The sequence below is a fragment of the Gymnoscopelus microlampas genome (genome assembly GCF_963454915.1).
Source record: "Gymnoscopelus microlampas genome assembly, chromosome: 1".
In the NCBI taxonomy this organism is placed as follows: domain Eukaryota; kingdom Metazoa; phylum Chordata; class Actinopteri; order Myctophiformes; family Myctophidae; genus Gymnoscopelus; species Gymnoscopelus microlampas.
Window position 1 is genome coordinate 5,483,991 of NC_139962.1, and position 17,879 is coordinate 5,501,869.

Below are 17,879 nucleotides of genomic sequence, written 5' to 3' on the forward strand. Positions count from 1 at the left end.
GCCTCTTTCTTATATTATTTGACAATTTTACGAATGTTTAACCAGTTTATATAGCCTAGCAGTGTGTTGATTACTTTTGATGCAGTCATGGTCTTTTGTGGTATTAAAAAGGTCTTAAAAGTCATTATTGTCACCTCTCTGTCATCTGGGTGTCACCTCTCTGTCATCTGGCCCCCCCCCCCCCCCCCCTCCCCCCCCATAATTTTTGTTTTTTTATAATAATCATGTGGGGACCCCCCTGGGGGTCCCGACACACAGGTTGAGAACCACTGTTCATGTCATTCTGACACATGGACAGTGTTGCCATATCTGCTTATTATAAGCGACTTTGGGCTTGTTTTACTGTAACGTTTTACTGTAAGAAAAACAACAGCAATTGGGCTTGTTTTTAAAAAGTGTATTTATTTGGTCTTGCTTCCATTTTTTGGGGGTTTTGTTTAAACCAGTCTCAAATATTTGCATGTCAAGGACTCCTACATTTATGTACCGTTTTTCTCCGCAGACCCCCATCTGAAACAATATTTCAAATATATTACAAATATTTCACTTTTTCTTTTCAAGATCTTTTTGAAAATAGCAGATGTACAAGCTTGTCACAACGCGCGATAAACTTGCAAGCTTGTACACGTGCTCTTTTCAAAGTGCTCATGATGTGGCCTATAAGACTCGCTTCTTTTGGGCTTGTTTTCACATAAACCTGGTTGCTCGTTTCTCTCGCAGAATCTGGCAACACTGGCTCATCATGGATGGCTCACACAGGAAAAGACATGGAACTAGCTTACAGAGCTAACAATTAGCCTACCTCATTTTTAACTCTTTTAAAAACATACATGTACATTATGGTTTATAAATAACCACAACTAGAAGCAGATATTATATTATATTGGGTGTTTTTCCTCTCTCTCTCTCTGTCCATCTGCTGGCTGATAAAACATGCCTAACATGAAGATAGGGAGGTGAAACCTTCTGTCAGATACAAGGTAAAGAAGAGAGGTATGCTAATAATGCTAGCATTAGCAGGTTATTACAACCACATCAACACACACAGTGTAGTGTGTTAGTAGTTGTATTGTATCACTGTTTGAACTGACATGTTGATGTGTAATAACAATGTTATGAATGGTTTATTATAACACTATTGTGTGGCTAATGATGATCATGGATGTTATTTATTTGGAGCTCTGTTTGCACTCAAGGAACACAATGTCCTTTAGCCATGTGTTGTCGTGACATGATAATAACACTTCTGATCATAAAGGATTGATTATGAGGATTAGATCTTATCTTGTGCTCGTGTTATGGAATAATAGATCAGGCTTCAGTCCTTGTAGGGTGTACTGTTTGTATGACCTTTAAACCTCAGCACAACAACCAGTGGTGGAAAAAGCACTCAAATTCTTTACTTAAGTAAAAGTACCAATACTGCAATATAGAAATGCTCTGTTACAAGTAAAAGTCAAGAATTAAAAATGTACTTGAGTAAAAGTGCAAAAGTATTGGCAACAAAATATACTTAACGTACCAAAATTAAAAGTGCTAAAATATTTGAAAATAGCAGATCTACAAGCTCACAACGCGTCGCGATGCGACGCGTTGTGAGCTTGTAGATCGGCTATTTTCAAATTGCCTTGGTATGAAATAGGGCTGAAGTGGTTAATGTATGTTTTATAATATAATAATTTATATCTGAAAAGTAACTAGTAACTAAAGTTTTCAAATAATTGTAGTGGAGTAAAAGTACAATGTTTGCCTCTGAGATGTAGTGGAGTAGAAGTAAAAGTATTGGAAATTGGAAATTGTTCCAGGGGGTCCACAGCTAAATGTGCTACAGCATCACAATAATTGTATCCATTTATACATTGCTTGCTATTCTAAAATAGGAGATCTACAAGCTCACAGTGCATCACATCGTGCCGCACTGTACGTTTTCTACTTTTGAATTTGTTTTGAACATTTTTAATAATTTAGATTTTTTTTTTTTTTTTACATAAATCTTCTATTTGTGTAAGTAAGTAAATTGTATTTATAGAGCACCTCTCGACAGGCAATGACAGTCACAAAAGTGCTTTGCATGTTTAAAACATAAAAACATCAATATAAACACAGCAATATAGAACAAATGAGTTAAAATAAGCAGTCAGACATCCAAACATTAAAAAGACATCGCGATAAGAACAGGATATGACACAAAAAAAATCTGTAAGCACATGGCGTTAAGTAAACACCTGTCTGGAACAGGTGCGTCTTTAACAGTCTTTTAAAAAAGAGGGCACACATCTTAACCCATTAAGATCGGGAACGCATCTGTGTCGTTTTAGATTTCTTTGGCTATTCTAAAATAGCAGATCTACAAGCTCATAGCGTGTTTTTTAAACATTTTGAAATATTTGTGCAAATCTTTGAATATATTATATATATTTGTGAGGGGGAACAACCAGCAGACCCTGGGGCCTGGGCCAAGGATCTCTGTGACCTTTTGGGAACATATGGATGGAGGAGGTTGCATGTATATACACACACACACACACACACACACACACACACACACACACACACACACACATATGCAGGTGCTTGATTGTGGAGAGGTCTGTATGCGATTACAAGAATCTTAACAGTCTTTTAAAAAAAGAGGGCACAAATCTTAAAGCCAGGGGGAGGTTATTCCACGGAGGAGGTTTCATATATATGCAAAGTGCTTAATTGTGGAGAGTTCTGTACGTGATTACAAGAATCTTAAACTGGATCCTATATTGATGGGGAGCCAGTGTAGGGAGGCGAGGATAGGGGTGAATGTGGCATGTTGTCCTGGACCTAGTGAGTAGCCTGGCAGCAGTGTTTTGGACCAGTTGTAAGCGCTTTAGAGATGAGTTATTGCGGTAGGTGAAAAGTGAGTTACAATAGTCCAAGCGTGATGAGATAAAGGCATGTGTATTAATCATTTCAAGTTCTGAGTGTGAAAACAACAGACCTTCATTTTGCAATCTTCTCCTGGGGGTCTCTGGCTGGCACAAAACAGATTGTGAATGTATGTATTTGCGTGACAAATGGATTGTTAAAATGTATTTGTTTTGTGTTGTTGTGGTGCAGAGTTCCAGTCTGATGAGGGCTGGGTGGCTGAAGGAGGACAGGTACCACCACCATCATGCACCAGAAGAGGAACATCCAGATCATAGAATGGGAGGACCTGGACAAGAGGAAGTTCTACTCCTTCGGGGTGTTCATGACCATGACCATCCGGGCCACCGTCTACCCGGCCACGCTCATACGCACGCGGCTGCAGGTGCAGAGGGGCAAGTCGCTCTACAGCGGCACCTTTGACGCCTTCTTCAAGATCCTGCGGGCGGAGGGCGTGCGCGGCCTCTACCGCGGCTTCATGGTCAACACCTTGACACTCATCTCAGGTATGGAACGGTCACAAATGTCATGTTTCCGTCATTATTTCCACGTTATAGTCCACGCGCCTTTTAACCACTTTCAACCTGGCGTCCATATTGTGTGCATTTAGGGCAAAACATTTCAAAAATAGCAAAAACAGCCAAACTACAAGCTCACAATGCGACACATTGTAAGCTTGTAGATGTATATGGTCTGTTTTGGTTATTGGTATTTTGGCATTGGTCAGTCATTCATTTGTATATACGTTATTAGTCATATCTGACCTGTGCATTTGTTTAAACAGAAATGTAATTTTTATTTTTATGTTCCAATGTCCAATGCCAAAAACACAAGAAAATCATTCATCACAATTATTAGTTTGACAGTTTAATCGTCAACCCTAATGTTGTCTCGGGTGGAAACCTCATATGTTCAAAACCTCAAAACTGTTACTTTTCAGGGTTCAAAACAAAGATAGACAAGCTCAAAACAGCTCAAAACACATCGCTTTGCGCCGCATTTCGAGCTTGCAGATCTGCTATTTTGGAGACTTTTGCGTGACTCTGTTGTATGATCAAGTAGGGCATTCATTTACGGAAAAATACTTCAAAAGTTATAAATATGTACTGTAGATAAGCGGTTTATGACACACGCCCCCTCTCTCAGGTCAGGCCTACATCACCACCTACGAGCTGGTGAGGAAGTACGTGTCGGCCTACACCGAGGACAACACGCTGAAGTCGCTGGTGGCGGGCGGCTCGGCCTCGCTGGTGGCCCAGAGCATCACGGTGCCCATCGACGTGGTCTCCCAGCAGCTGATGATGCAGGGCCTCCGGGGAGGGGAGGGGCTCACGCGCTTCCGTCTCACGCCGCCCCCGGTGGACGCGGCGGGGAAGCCGGCCCGGAGGATGTTGTTCGGTCACCAGACCAGGGACATCGTGGCGCAGATCTTCGCCGTGGACGGTCTGCGGGGCTTCTACCGGGGCTACGTGGCCTCTCTGCTCACCTACATCCCCAACAGCGCCGTCTGGTGGCCCTTTTATCACTTTTACGCAGGTGAGATCCAGGGGGTAAACCTTTGTGCCCCTTCTTTGTCCTTTGTTCAGGGCACTGTTCATTTGGTCGACTAAAACTATGACGAAAAGGTTTCGGGCGGCGACTACCTTTTTTTCACTGACGAAAACTAAATAAAAAGTAAACAAAAACTAAGCTATGATGACTAAAGCTAAGACTAAATACTGTATATTGACAATTTTGTCAACAAGTAAAAGATAGACTAAAATGTTGGAGGGACTAGTGGAGAAGATATCCAGTAGAACTAAAAGACAAGTCACTTTATGTTTGGTTGCACTCGGGTGTCGCGCTCTGAAAATAGCAGATCTACAAGCTTGTAGATCTGCTATTTTCAGCACGCAACCAAGTGTAAAATCAGCCATTACGACGCCATCAAGGCACCGCCAACATACTTTTTAGTCGACTAAATCAACTGTAGATTTAGTCGGATAAAAGTGAAACATTTCAGGTGACTAAAATATGTCTAAAACTAAATGGAATTTTATTCAAACGACTATGACTAAAACTAAATCAAGATTTGCTGTCAAAATCAACAATGGTTCAGGGTTGACTGCAGTGCGGTGGTCTCTAGAACATAAAGGGAACACTGTCAGAAAAAGACTTGCGCTCCACAAAAACTTTAAGGATGATCCTTAGACAGAGACTAAGAAAACGCATTTTTCCTTTTATTTTATCATGCTCATAAAGTGCTCTGTGCTCTAAGTGAAAGGTGCAAAAAAACGTTTTGGTCATAGGACCTTCGTCAGTGCTGGACTCATCGTCAAGTATAGTCCGTTCATTAGTGAGTTTGGCCATTGTTAAGACCCGGGGGGGGGGGGTTAATTAATTGGCATAATGACTAAATTGTGGTTAAAATAATTAGCTAAATAATTATGATAATAATGAAAAGCTAACAACTAATAGTGTTTTGCTCTTGTTGTGGTCCACAGAGCAGCTGTCCAGACTGGCTCCCAATGACTGCCCTCATCTGGTTCTACAAGGTATAGCTGGACCACTGGCCGCGGCCACCGCCTCCACCGTGACCAACCCCATGGATGTGGTCAGAGCCAGAGTCCAGGTATCGATTGAATACTTTATTAACAGTTTGCAAAAAGTACAGAGATACAGTTATACAATAATGCCAAAAGGATAACACAAAAAAGCCCTGGGGGCTTGTTTCCATTGTGGTCCTATGTATTCAATTCATCAAGACATATAAAGACATACAGTACTAGGAGCAGTAAAAGCATTTAACATTTTGGCAAGCAAGAGGACTTGTCTAGGTCCAGTTGCAAATTGCAGACAGGTTCTCTTTTATGGAGGTTTTGAAGGAGGTGTAGGGACTAGGGAGTCACACTTTTTGATGGCTGGTGGTAGGACATTCCACATTTTGGAGGCATAATAGTAGAATGAATTCTTCCCTATGTTTGTGCCGAATCTGGGGGGAAGGAGATCAGTGGAGGTATTGTACACTCCATTCACGTGTCGTGTTCATGTTCCACTCCCACACCTAATACTCCTCTAGCCCTTGAGCAAGGTACTGGTGCTGCTGGTCCCATGGCGCTGCCCATAGCCCTATCTATGGCACTAGCCATCATAACCATGTTCAGAGTCACTTTAGATCAGGTCACCTGCTCATTGTGATGGTGGAAGTAGTCTCGCGTGGCCAGACTGTTGCCTCCCACAATTTTCAAATGTTTCCGGTCATACAGTCTGGGACTCGGAAGCTCTGATCATGATTAGAATATAAACCGGATATGAAGCCTCCTCCCCACTTCCGCTTCGTCTTTACAGTCGCGCAAATTTATCCTAATATAATTCTAAATCATCGAAGTATAGCTTGCTGCTTAGCAGAAATGGAAATGAAATAATAAAATGTAAAGATATTTTTAAATATATTTTCGTGAACGGAAGTGTCAGCTTCCTCTCTCGGATTTCGGAAGTTGTAGTTCCAGACTCTATCATTCAGAGATTGTGGAATAGTTGTCTGGCTACGCGAGACTATGGTGGAAATTGAACCTCTTGGAACCTTTCTGCATCCAGTACTTTATATCGTCTCTTGTCGGGTGGAAACCTCATATTTCCAAAACTGTTATTTTTCAGGATTCAAATTCAAAAGTGGCAAAAGTAGCAGCTTGAGCGAGCTTGTAGAACTACTACTTTTGATGATTTTGTGTGACGCTGTGCTATGATCAAGTAGGGCGTTAATTTATGAAAAAACACAAAAGGTTAAAATATGGAGATAATAGGTTTCTGCCCGACAGCAACGATACACTGAGTTGCAGCCACATCAGGTAGGAGTTTGTAGGAGGAGGTTGTTTGCATCAATGAACACCCGTTTCTAATAAAGTCACCACTGAGGAGTGTTAACGTTCACATACTTGTGCTTTTTTTTTTCTTCCACTGACCAGGTGGAAGGGCGGACGTCGGTCATCGAGACCTTCAAGCAGCTCATAGCGGAGGAGGGCGTGTGGGGGATGACCAAGGGCCTGTCGGCCCGGATCATCTCGTCCACGCCCACCGCCATCGTCATGGTGGTGGGCTACGAGACCCTAAAGAGACTCAGCCTGCGCCCGGAGCTGGTGGACTCCAGACACTGGTAGAGAGAGGACGTATATACTCTGGATAGAAACAATTGACTCGGTCACGGATATGTTTATACGTGACGTTATTGGCCCCGTGATGTTTTTTTGAGCCCTCAGCCCTTATAGTTTGCACAGGTCTTGCACAGATTCTCTGGGCGGCCGAGTCGGTAGAGAAGGCCGTCTGGGAATCAGATGGGTTCGCCGGTTCGCCTCCCGTTCCCCTGGTCTATGTATCGAAGTGTCCTTGAGCAAGACACTTAAAGGGATAGTTCACCCCCAAAATGACTTTTTTTCCTACCGATTACAATTTCTTAAATGTTATTAATTTAATTAAATAATTTGATGACTGGCAGCGGTTCCAGTCTCCTACCGGAAAGAGTCTCCTTTGTGTCTCCTACCGGAACCGCTGCCTACCGGTCCGCCGGTCATCAAATTATTAGCTTAGGAATGCGACAAAAACAAAAAATAATCCATGAATTCAAGTCTCCATGGGGTGACTAATCCATAGGAAAAAAGTCATTTTGGGGGTGAAATATCCCTTTAGCACTTAACTGATCCCCAGGGCGCTGTATTATAGAACCCACTGCTCCTAATAGTTAGGATTTAGGATGGGTAAATACATGCAGAGGACAATTTCCACTTGTGCAAAATGTACAGTGACAAAATATAAACAACCACTAGGGGGACGACATGATTATTTATTATTATATCTGACATGACAGGTGTTACTGTTTTGTAATAATAATTACCCTGAGGACCAACATGGACACACTGCTTAGCCTGCTGTCTCCAGAATGGCTTCCATAGCCACCCCCTCCCTCCCCCATCCCAATAATTCCAGCTTGTTTGCCTTTTGAAATTGCTACAGTAGCATGTTAGAATAACCACTAACCTCCTATACGATGTATATTTGCTTTACAACCAGTTTTGTACAAGCATTCTGATGGGAACCAATCACCTGTTTCCATTTGTTGTGTTCTGGAAATACCAGTCAAGCATGAAGTGTATTGTTAATGTATTTGTCACCCGGACTAAATATTCCACTCTTTATTCAAAAATAGCCGCTCTACAAGAGAAGATATTTAGTGTACGGTAGAGCATTGGTTCTCAAAGTGTGGTCCCCCAGGGGTCCGTGGGGGGGGGGGGGGGGGGGGGTCTTCCAGGGGGTCCCCAGCAAAATTAGTTAATATAGCGTCACAATCATTTAATTTATTATTAATATTTAATATTTTTTACTTTGGCCATTCAAAAATAGCAGATCTACAAGCTCATAGCGTGGCACCGAGTGCCACGCTATGAGCTTGTCGATCTGCTATTTTTGAAAAATCGTGAAAATGGGTGCAAATCTTTGAATTATGTTCTGGGGGTCCCTGGAAAATGACCATTCATTTGACCGTGGCCAAATGAAAAAGTTTGAGAACCACTGCTGTAGAAGGGGGGAAAAGGAGGGGGGGGCCTAGTTGTATTCGAATCCTGGGTTACCCTCCCTGGTCAAATGGGTACGGTATATACTGTAGGGGGGTTCAAGGGGTTGATCTCACGATCCAAGTTCCATTCACTGATTCCTCATGCTTGCTGCTATATCACATTGAATCCTGTGGAATCCACTGGATCCACATGGGAACAGCATGGCTTCAATGTGGACTTCACGTGACCAGCCTGAGACAACCCAAGCCCCATTGACTTCCATTATGAAATTAACGTTAAATATTTCAGATCATATATATATTATTTTACCCATTTTTCTCCCCTATTTAGTCATCGTTATGCCAATTAACCCATCAAGACCTGGAACTGTGTCATTTTTAGATTTGAGCTTAAGCATTATTTTACACTTTGGCTATTCAAAAATAGCAGATATACAAGCTCGTAGCGCGGCACCGAGTGCCGCGCTACGAGCTTGTAGATCTGCTATTTTTTGAAAAACGTGAAAATGTGTGCAAATCTTTGAATATGAATACTTTTAAAGCTAACATTTTTAACTCAAATCGTTGCCTCTGGGGGTCCCTGGAACAAACTATTTTGATGGGGGTCCGTGGCCAAATACATATAATGTTGGGGGTCCTTGACATGAAAAAGATTGAGCACCACTGATATAGAAACATACGTTTTTCAGAATACTGAGATTTAGGAGACATGTAGAATGGGCTTCAGGTCTCAATGGGTTAATTCCTCCCCACACACATTTTTTTCCTGTGTTGTCACTGCTGTTGTATCCTACTGCCTCACCTGCCTGTGAGGAGGAGCCCCCCAACGGGAGGACGTAGAGCCCCTGTCCTACTCCTCCCGCCCGACACTCCTCGCTGACAGGCTCCACACCCCCCCCACGGCCCGTAGCATAACGTTTACCACCCTAAGCGGTAGCATTTGGGAGATGCGACGGCTAAAACAATGCAGCTGATACATTTGTGCTGGAAAACCCACCAGCAAATCGTTTGTTGGGTGTAAAACCTCATTATGTCCAAAACTGTTGCTTTTCAGGATTCAAATTCAATCAAAAGCATCAAAAATAGCAGATCTACAAGCTTGAATGATCAAAGTAGGGTTTTAATTTAAGAAAAAAACACTCAACGGCAACGAAGTAAAGCTTCGCTTCATACTCAGTACTATGACGGTGTTGCTTGCCAAAAATAACTCCTCTTACAAGACACAGTACGACAGAGTACATCGTTGCTGTTGGGACAGAAACCTCTTATCTCCATATTCTAACTTTTTGTGTTTTTTTTTCGTAAATTAACGCCCTACTTTGATCATACTAAGGCGTAACACAAAAGCATCAAAAGTAGCAGATCTACAAGCTCGAAAAGCGGTGCGAAGCGACGCGTTTCGAGCTTGTAGATCTGCTACTTTTGATGCTTTTGAACTTGAATCCCGAAAAGCAACAGTTTTGAACATAATGAGGTTTCCCCCCGACAGAGACGACAAATGAGGCTTAAAGGAGTAGTTCACCCAAAAAATGACTTATTTTCCGTCATTCGCTCACTCCATGAAGCCTTGAATCCATGGATTTATTTTTGTTTTTGTGGCATTCCTAAGCCAATAATTTGATTCCCGTCTCCTACCGGCTTATGTATCCGGTATAAGAGACACAAAGTAGATTATTTGTGTCTCCTACCGGATACACACCCGGTCATCAAATTATTGGCTTAGGAATGCCACAAAAACAAAAATAAATGCAGGAATTCAAGGCTTCATGGGGTGTGCAATTGATAGAAAATAAGTCATTTTTTTTGGGTGAACTCCTCCTTTAACTCATTGTGGCTGAAACCACGGAAGCTTGAATAGCGCTCAGTCGATGCAACGCTGCTGCTGTATGTTTTTCCTACACTGTGACTGACAGTAAATGTTCTGACTGAGTGCAACAGTGAAGTGACAGCCTGATCGCCAGAGAATTAGTATACATTGCACGGATTTGTGCACGTCATTCCGTGCATAGTCGCCTAGAAACCCCCAAATTCCGTGCATATGTACGGGGAGTCCCACGGTGGGCGTAACCAGTCACAACCCGGAAAAACCAGGAAGTAGAGCAGTCCCCACAACAAAATTTACGATTCTGTGCCTATCGGTACGTAACTCAAACGGCGCTGAGTAGGCTCAAGGGAATGTCGCAACGTTCAGGACGGCAACTCGCTCGCTTTAGCTCGCTCGGTGGTCCTTCACACGGCGACAATTCCCTTGAGACTGCGCGGCTCCGAAATGGTTTAGTCACAATGGGGGAGATGCGAGGCGGCTATGCACGGAATTTGTGGTTTTCTAGTAGTCTATGCACGGATTTTGAGAAACGTTGAAAAACGTTCAATGAGAACGTTTCCTCTGGCGATCGGGTTGGAAGTGAAGTTGCATTCCTTTTCACACACACAAAAAAAATGTGATCGTATCATTTCTTGAAAAATGTGTCTGGATTGTGTCGTCTTCCCTTTTCACGTGAGGGTTATTTATTTGTGTTGTTTTTGTGGTTCGTTCTAAGCAAAGCTGAGGAGATTTTAACTCACCATTCACACCATTGATCACATTGGTGTTTTTTTTTTTCTTCTTCATATCGATGTACTATTTTAAAGTATTTTGAGTCACTTTTAAGAGAAGCACAAACTTCAATAGGTTTTAAGTAACCTGTTTTTTTTATTTTAAGACGTTCAGCGCTCTCTGGTGGACGGTCATTACTCTTTACGTGACATAATGGCTCAATGCTGCATTAATATGTTGCAGATGAATAAATAAACCCTGGTTTCTGTGCCGGCAGAACACACCACATTATGATCATTAATGTGTTGGTTCTCAAAGTGGGGTCCGGGGACCCCCAGGGGTCCTTGAGGGTGTTCCAGGGGGTCCCCAGCAAAATGTGTTAATATAGCATCACAATAATTGTGACCTTTTATACTTTGGCTATTCAAAAATAGCAGATCTGCAAGCTCATAGCGCGGCACCGAGAGTGCCGCGCTATGAGCTTGTAGATCTGCTATTTTTGAATAATCTTGAAGATTCGCGCAGATCTTTGAATATATTTATTTTAAAGCGAACATTTTAACACAAATCTTTTGCTTCTGGGAGTCCCTGGCACAACATATATTCAGATGGGGGTCCGCGGCCAAATATATATCAATTTGGGGGGGTCCCTGGCATGAAAAAGTTTGAGAAGCACTGCATTAATGACACCTCATAGGTTTTATCTCAGTCGTTTTTTTTTTAAACCATGGATCTTTGCGCGGGATCCTGGACAACATAGAAACACATGATGCAGTAACGCTATTGTCACATATTATCGTCTCTGTCGGGTGGAAACCTCATAGGTTCAAAACTGTTACTTTTCGGTAGCAAAAGTAGCAGATCTACAAGCTCAGAACACATTGTTTTGAGCTTGTAGATCTGCTACTTTTGATACTCGTGTGTGACGCTGTAGTATGATCAAGTAGGACATTAATTTACACACAAAAAAAAACACTAGTTAGATCAGTGGTTCTCAAACTTTTTCATGTCAAGGACCCCCAAATTGACACTATATTAGCCCGCGGACCCCCATTTGAAAAGATAAGCCAGGGACCCCCATAAGAGAAGATTTTTACGGCTCTAGCAGTGATTCTCAAACATTTTAATTTCAAGGACCCCCCAGTTTAACATGCATTAGGGCTACGGACCCCCATATAATGGCATTTCTATCTCTGGGACCCCAATTCATATTGTAAAATCAATGTTAATTTAACTCTGAGAGTGTACAAATGGTACCAAATGGACCCTAACGGGTCCATTTGGTACCATTTGTACACTCTCAGAGTTACAGACCCATAAGGGTCCATTTGGTTTCTATCCATCATTTAGCTGGGGACCCCCTGGAACCCACTCAAGTACCCCTGGGGGTCCCCGGACCCCACTTTGAGAACCAATGAGTTAGAAGATAGATGTGAATTCAGGTGTCAGAGCAGCACATACTGTGACAGGTAGTTTTCATAATGTGACATATAGTGCTTCGTGACTTTAACAGGTGGATGCAGTTTGTTGAAAGGCAGCTTTCTTGGTCTTAAACGTCTATATTAATGTATAGCTCATGAAGGAGAGTCTCTTTATTCACACACTGTGGTCATAATTAAATTATTCTCAGGCTAAGAATGTTCAAGGTTCCATGACAATAAATCTTGAAATATTCTTGATTATCTTGGTGATTCACTATATTTTTGTATAAGTCTTACCCTGTGTTATACATTTTTTTTTTTTTTTTTTTTTGTCATACACTGTGCCATCATCACACGTTGTTCTGTGAAATCATTTCCCATTTGAAGGCTGGTTTTGTAAACCTTCAATCTTTGGCGGGTTGTTGTTGGTTAATTGACCTTGAAATAAGTAAAAGGCACATATCCACAATAATATGTTGACTGCCGTGTGGAATTTTTATGCTCTTTTTATGCTCTCATAAAAAGTGTGATTATGTTGTCTAGACCTGGTGCTTCTCAAAGTGGGGTCCGGGTACCCGCAGGGGTCCTTGAGGGGGTTCCAGAGGGCCCCCAGCAAAATGGGGAACAGTTTAAACCAATTGAACCGTGTTCTATAATTATGGAAGGCTATTCAAAAAAATAGCTGATCTACAAGCTCACAACGCATGACGGATTGTGAGCTTGTCAAGATTTTTTTATATATATATATATTAAAAATATATTTAAAATGTGGAAAATGTTGAATAATTTTAACAACACAAATCTTCTCCAATGGGGGGGTCACAGCACAATGTTTTCAGATGGGGGTCCGACAACCAAATAAAATATATGTTTTGGGGGTCCTTGACATGACAATGTTTGAGGACCACTGCTGGGTTCTACAGTGTCGGTCATCTTCATCACTGCAGCCGGTACAATACCGCTCAATAAAACATCACTTCCTGTAACTGTTTCTTGTGTATTCTCACTGACTGCAAAGTTTTTTTTGTTTTAATTCAAATGTTTATTAAGTGGTACAGAATGTAACTCAATGGTACAACGCAGCATAATACAACATAATACAGCCATTCCAAGAAATAAAATCAAATAAAAATAAAAGCACATGTTAGCAAGCCCAATAAAAGTATTGATTACAGAGAAGTTCTCACAATCATCTGAGGATATGAATTATAGCTCTGATGTTCTATCGAGGTCAATGTTCGTTTGTTCATTTAAGGTTCATATAAATCCAACATCTGTCCCATGTCTCTTTCATTTTTCCTTCTCCATTCACTCTACCCAACATATATTCATATGATGTAATCTTAATCATTTCCTCACTCCACTCTTTAACCCATTAAGACCGGGAACGCATCTGTGTCATTTTTACATTTCTTTGGCTATTCAAAAATAGCAGATCTACAAGCTCGTAGCGCGGCACCGAGTGCCGCGCTACGAGCTTGTAGATCTGCTATTTTAGAAAAAAATCGTGAAAGTTTGTGCAAATCTTTCAAATATATGTAATTTTTTAAAGCGAACATTTTTTACTCACATCTTTGCTTCTGGGGGTTCTGCAAATGTCTTCTAAATCTAACAGTTTTTGTTTTTTTTTTACGTATGTTTCTACTGTATATCAGTGGTTCTCAAACTTTTGCATGTCAAGGAATTATATGCATTTGGACGCGGATCCCCACCTCAAAATAATTTGTAATAGAGACCCCCCAAAGAAGCAAAGATTTGAGTCAAAAATGTTCCCTTCAAAAATTTATATTCAAATATTTGCACAAATTTTCACGATTTTTCAAAAAGAATAGCAGATCTACAAGCTCGTAGCGCGGCACTCGGTGCCGCGCTACGAGCTTGTATATCTGCTATTTTTTGAATAGACAAAGAAAATCTAAAAATGACACACAGATGCGCTCCCGGTCTTAAAGGGTTAAGCCCAGGATAAGTTATAGTGTATCATTGTTGTCGGGCAGAAACCTCTTGTATCTCCATATTTTAACCGTTTGTGTTTTTTCGTAAATGAACGCTCTAGTTGATCATACTACAGCGTCACACACAAGCATCAAAAGTATCAGATCTACAAGTTCGAAACGCGGCTTATAGGCGGCCGCGTTTCAAGCCTCTGATACTTTTGCTATTTTTCGAATTTGAATCCTGAAAAGTAACAGTTTTGGACATATAGAGGTTTCCCCATCCGACAGAGACGATATAGTATACATAAATGATTCTTTAAAATGTTCCTCTATAGGGCATAGCAGTTGCGGCCACTTCCTGGTTCCACTGCAAAATACTCAGTGCATTTTTCCCATTGACATTTCCAAAAATATTTATATCAATTAATTTAAGCCTAGAATCAAGCCATCCTGGGTCCTGGTGAATCATGACCATAAAACGTTTGATTCTGTGAAAAAAAAACTTTTTTGAAAACGGCAAAACAAAGGGTATTTATTAAATATAGTATATCATATAATTAAATATAAAATAAAATAAATCACCGAAAAAAATGTTTAATGGTCATGATTCACCAGGATCCTGGATGGCTTGATTCTAGGCTTAAATTAATTGATATAAATATTTTTGGAAATGTCAATGGGGAAAATGCACTAGTATTTTGAAGTGGAACCAGGAAGTGGCCGCAACTACTATGCCCTATAATGACATGGCCAAATTAGGGACAGCAGGTCGAAAAAGTGGTTAATTTCTGTGCAATATGTTGCTTTTTTGCCCACGTTGTTTAGCCATAATATTCCTTTGGGGAATCAATTATCCACTGAGGAGGATGAGGGTTCAGAATTCTATAATGTGATCGTGCGATCTCAATAGATAATGTATTCAGCTGATTTACTTATAACCAGGGGGCATGTTGTGTGTGTCTTGTTGAGGGGGGGGGGGGAGTTTTGACACCAAAGGTCACATCTCATTATGCTATTTAGGCAGTGGGATGAAAGGGTCCATTAGAAAGAAGTCAATTTTTATTTAAACCCTTATTCCTCATAGCCTGACTGGACAATAAGAGCCATGTAAAATATCAACCCACCGTTTAAGGCGAATCAGATTATACAGACACATCTGCATGATTGCAAATAACATTAGGCCAAACATATATAGTGCAATAATACGACTGATGATATTCATGTAATGGCAATGCATTATGTGAGACAGGTATTATTTTCTACAAAAAGCAGTTGAGGAAAATATTAAAGGGCTATTTAAATTTTTTGGTCATTTTATCGTCTACTCAGGCTTTTGGGAGCCAATGTATTTATGTTTTATATTTTTGGGGGAAAATGGAAAAAAATATATACAATAAAAAATAAAAAAAGAATGAAAGAAGTAATCGAAAAAATGCGTCTCCTCACATATTAGGAGGGCAGGGTGAGTCACCAGAACCAAAGACGGTGTTTTTGATGAATCTAACATGTTAAAAATGGAGTTTGAAGTTACAATGGGTTTGTATATTAAGGGGGCGTGTCTGATAAAATTTATATCAAATATCTAAATACTGAATCAAGCAACTTATAAGTGAAAGTGAAATATCCCTTTAACATCCTTACTAGAAACACAATATCAAAACTGTTCCATCTGGTAAAAATGCAAATAGTAATTCTTTTAAATGTCTTATATGACAATAGATGTGACTGTCTTCTTTTTTGTTTTATGTATCCTTTATTTAAGCAGGGTGAAACCACATTGAGATTAATCTCTTTTCCAAGTGGGCCCTGCCCAAGAAGACAGCATGTACTTTCACATGTAAAAACTGAAAGCTGAAACAAATACAAAACGAGATAATGAAAGTGCATAACAATTCAAAACAATATAAACAAGTTTTTAAAACATGAGCATGTCTTGGCGAGCAGAGGTGTCCAAGTTTAGTTGTTTGTTAAAAACGATCTATTCCCCATGAGGGAATCTAACTGCAAATCATTTAGTAACAGATTCCAAGAGAATGACGCAGCATGGCTCAAAGCGCGTTTACCAAATTCACTTCTCACAATGGAAACATTATGAGATATGGTTTTGTGATCATCTGATTGTAATGTCCACCTCGTTGAATGAGTAATGTGCTTATGAATGTTGGTAGCTGCCCCCAGGATAGCTTTGTATACAAACAATTACCAATGTGACTGTCTTCAGTTCTTATCGTCAGAGATGCACACAATACAAAATGATGTGTGAGGGACGAACTGTTTGCTACAAATCATAAGTGTAGAATCAGAATAAAATGTATTGTCGCATCACACGATTGTAATGTACAGTAGGATGTAACGACAGGATGTGAAACAGTGTGTGAAATCAGTTCTCAAACTTTTGCAGTATCAGAAAAGTTAGAATAGAGAAATAGAATAGAGAAGAAAGGAACAGAACACAGAGCAGGTCAAATGACAGGAAGTCACGGTCAAATCAATACACAAAGTCCAATATGCATAAGGTGCATGATTAAAATAAAATAATGGATAAATAAATAACACTATGGGACGCAGAAAAGCTTCTTGTGTGCAGGAGGAAAATCTATACAGCGTATGAAAACAGCCGTATAAATCAACGGTTTCATGTGCATGAAGTGACAGTGATCATCAGAGTATAAAATCCCGGCGTGTCTAATGTATGAAGATGTGATTGTGCATGGCATATATACATGGATTAAAGCTAGTTTAAATCTCAAGACTGAAAATGTCATAATGTGCGATTTGTGAAACCATGTGAAAGGATCCCCCACACACACTAGCGCCGATTCCTAAACAATGAATACAATTAGGATGATTTAGTAATATTGTTCCTGCTGTTCTACATACTGCCAACCATGTGAAGAAATCACAGATTCAGGCCTTAACCTTTTCTTTTATATGAAATATCCGAGTCGATAAGATATTATGGAAGATACTTCTGAACATAATGCTAGTTTGACCACTCCAAATGCTCTAATCTTAAAATAACCGAAAATAGCCTTTCTACAAGCTCTCAATGCGTCGCAGACGCATTGAGAGCTTGTAGATCGGCTATTTTTGCTGCGCAACATGCTTCCATAGAAGACATGCTGGCTTCTATGGAATCCAAATGACTGAAATCAGTCTTGGCGACTGAGAACTTTAATCCATGTATATATGACACACATATAAAATATCACCATGATCAAATTATAGGCAAAAAAAAAGAGTAGCAGCCACATTATTATTCTTTCGTTATCAGCACTCCCCCACACTTTCCCCGTCTGTGTTTGACGTTCCATCAGCCCACACGTTTACACTCTCCCTTTCTGAATGAAGACACCCAAAGACTAAAGGCTATGTTCACACAGGCAGACAATTTCAGATGTTTGGCCCTGTCCAGCATGGAATCAGATTGGTTTGGTCAAATCTGACTGATGGAAACTGATCTTTGTGAATCAGATTTGATTCGGTGGCGCTGTCGCCTCACAGCAGTCCTGCGTTCTCTCCTCCGCGTCATCAGAGCCCAT

General features: G+C 40.7%; 1 protein-coding gene and 1 long non-coding RNA gene across 2 annotated transcripts in view; one reads left to right on the top strand and one right to left on the bottom strand.

Annotated features, from left to right (window-relative positions):
* LOC311046781 overlaps positions 1–17,879 on the bottom strand; it is a 120,228-nt gene that overhangs the window by 79,418 nt on the left and 22,931 nt on the right. The gene's annotated exons all lie outside the window — the stretch shown is intronic.
* Positions 764–7,330, top strand: slc25a44b (solute carrier family 25 member 44b). The gene is made up of 5 exons (XM_084048327.1): positions 764–980; positions 3,091–3,404; positions 4,045–4,434; positions 5,382–5,509; positions 6,843–7,330. The coding sequence occupies exons 2-5, from the start codon at positions 3,146–3,148 to the stop codon at positions 7,032–7,034; spliced, it is 969 nt and encodes a 322-aa protein (XP_083904453.1). The 5' UTR covers positions 764–980; positions 3,091–3,145; the 3' UTR covers positions 7,035–7,330.

Bases quoted from the DNA above. Each gene is read 5' to 3' on its own strand.
- slc25a44b (XM_084048327.1), top strand. From the start codon at position 3,146: ATGCACCAGAAGAGGAACATCCAGATCATAGAATGGGAGGACCTGGAC. The intron at 3,405-4,044 runs GTATGGAACGGT...CCCCTCTCTCAG, and splicing joins CACCTTGACACTCATCTCAG to GTCAGGCCTACATCACCACC. The intron at 5,510-6,842 runs GTATCGATTGAA...TCCACTGACCAG, and splicing joins TGGTCAGAGCCAGAGTCCAG to GTGGAAGGGCGGACGTCGGT.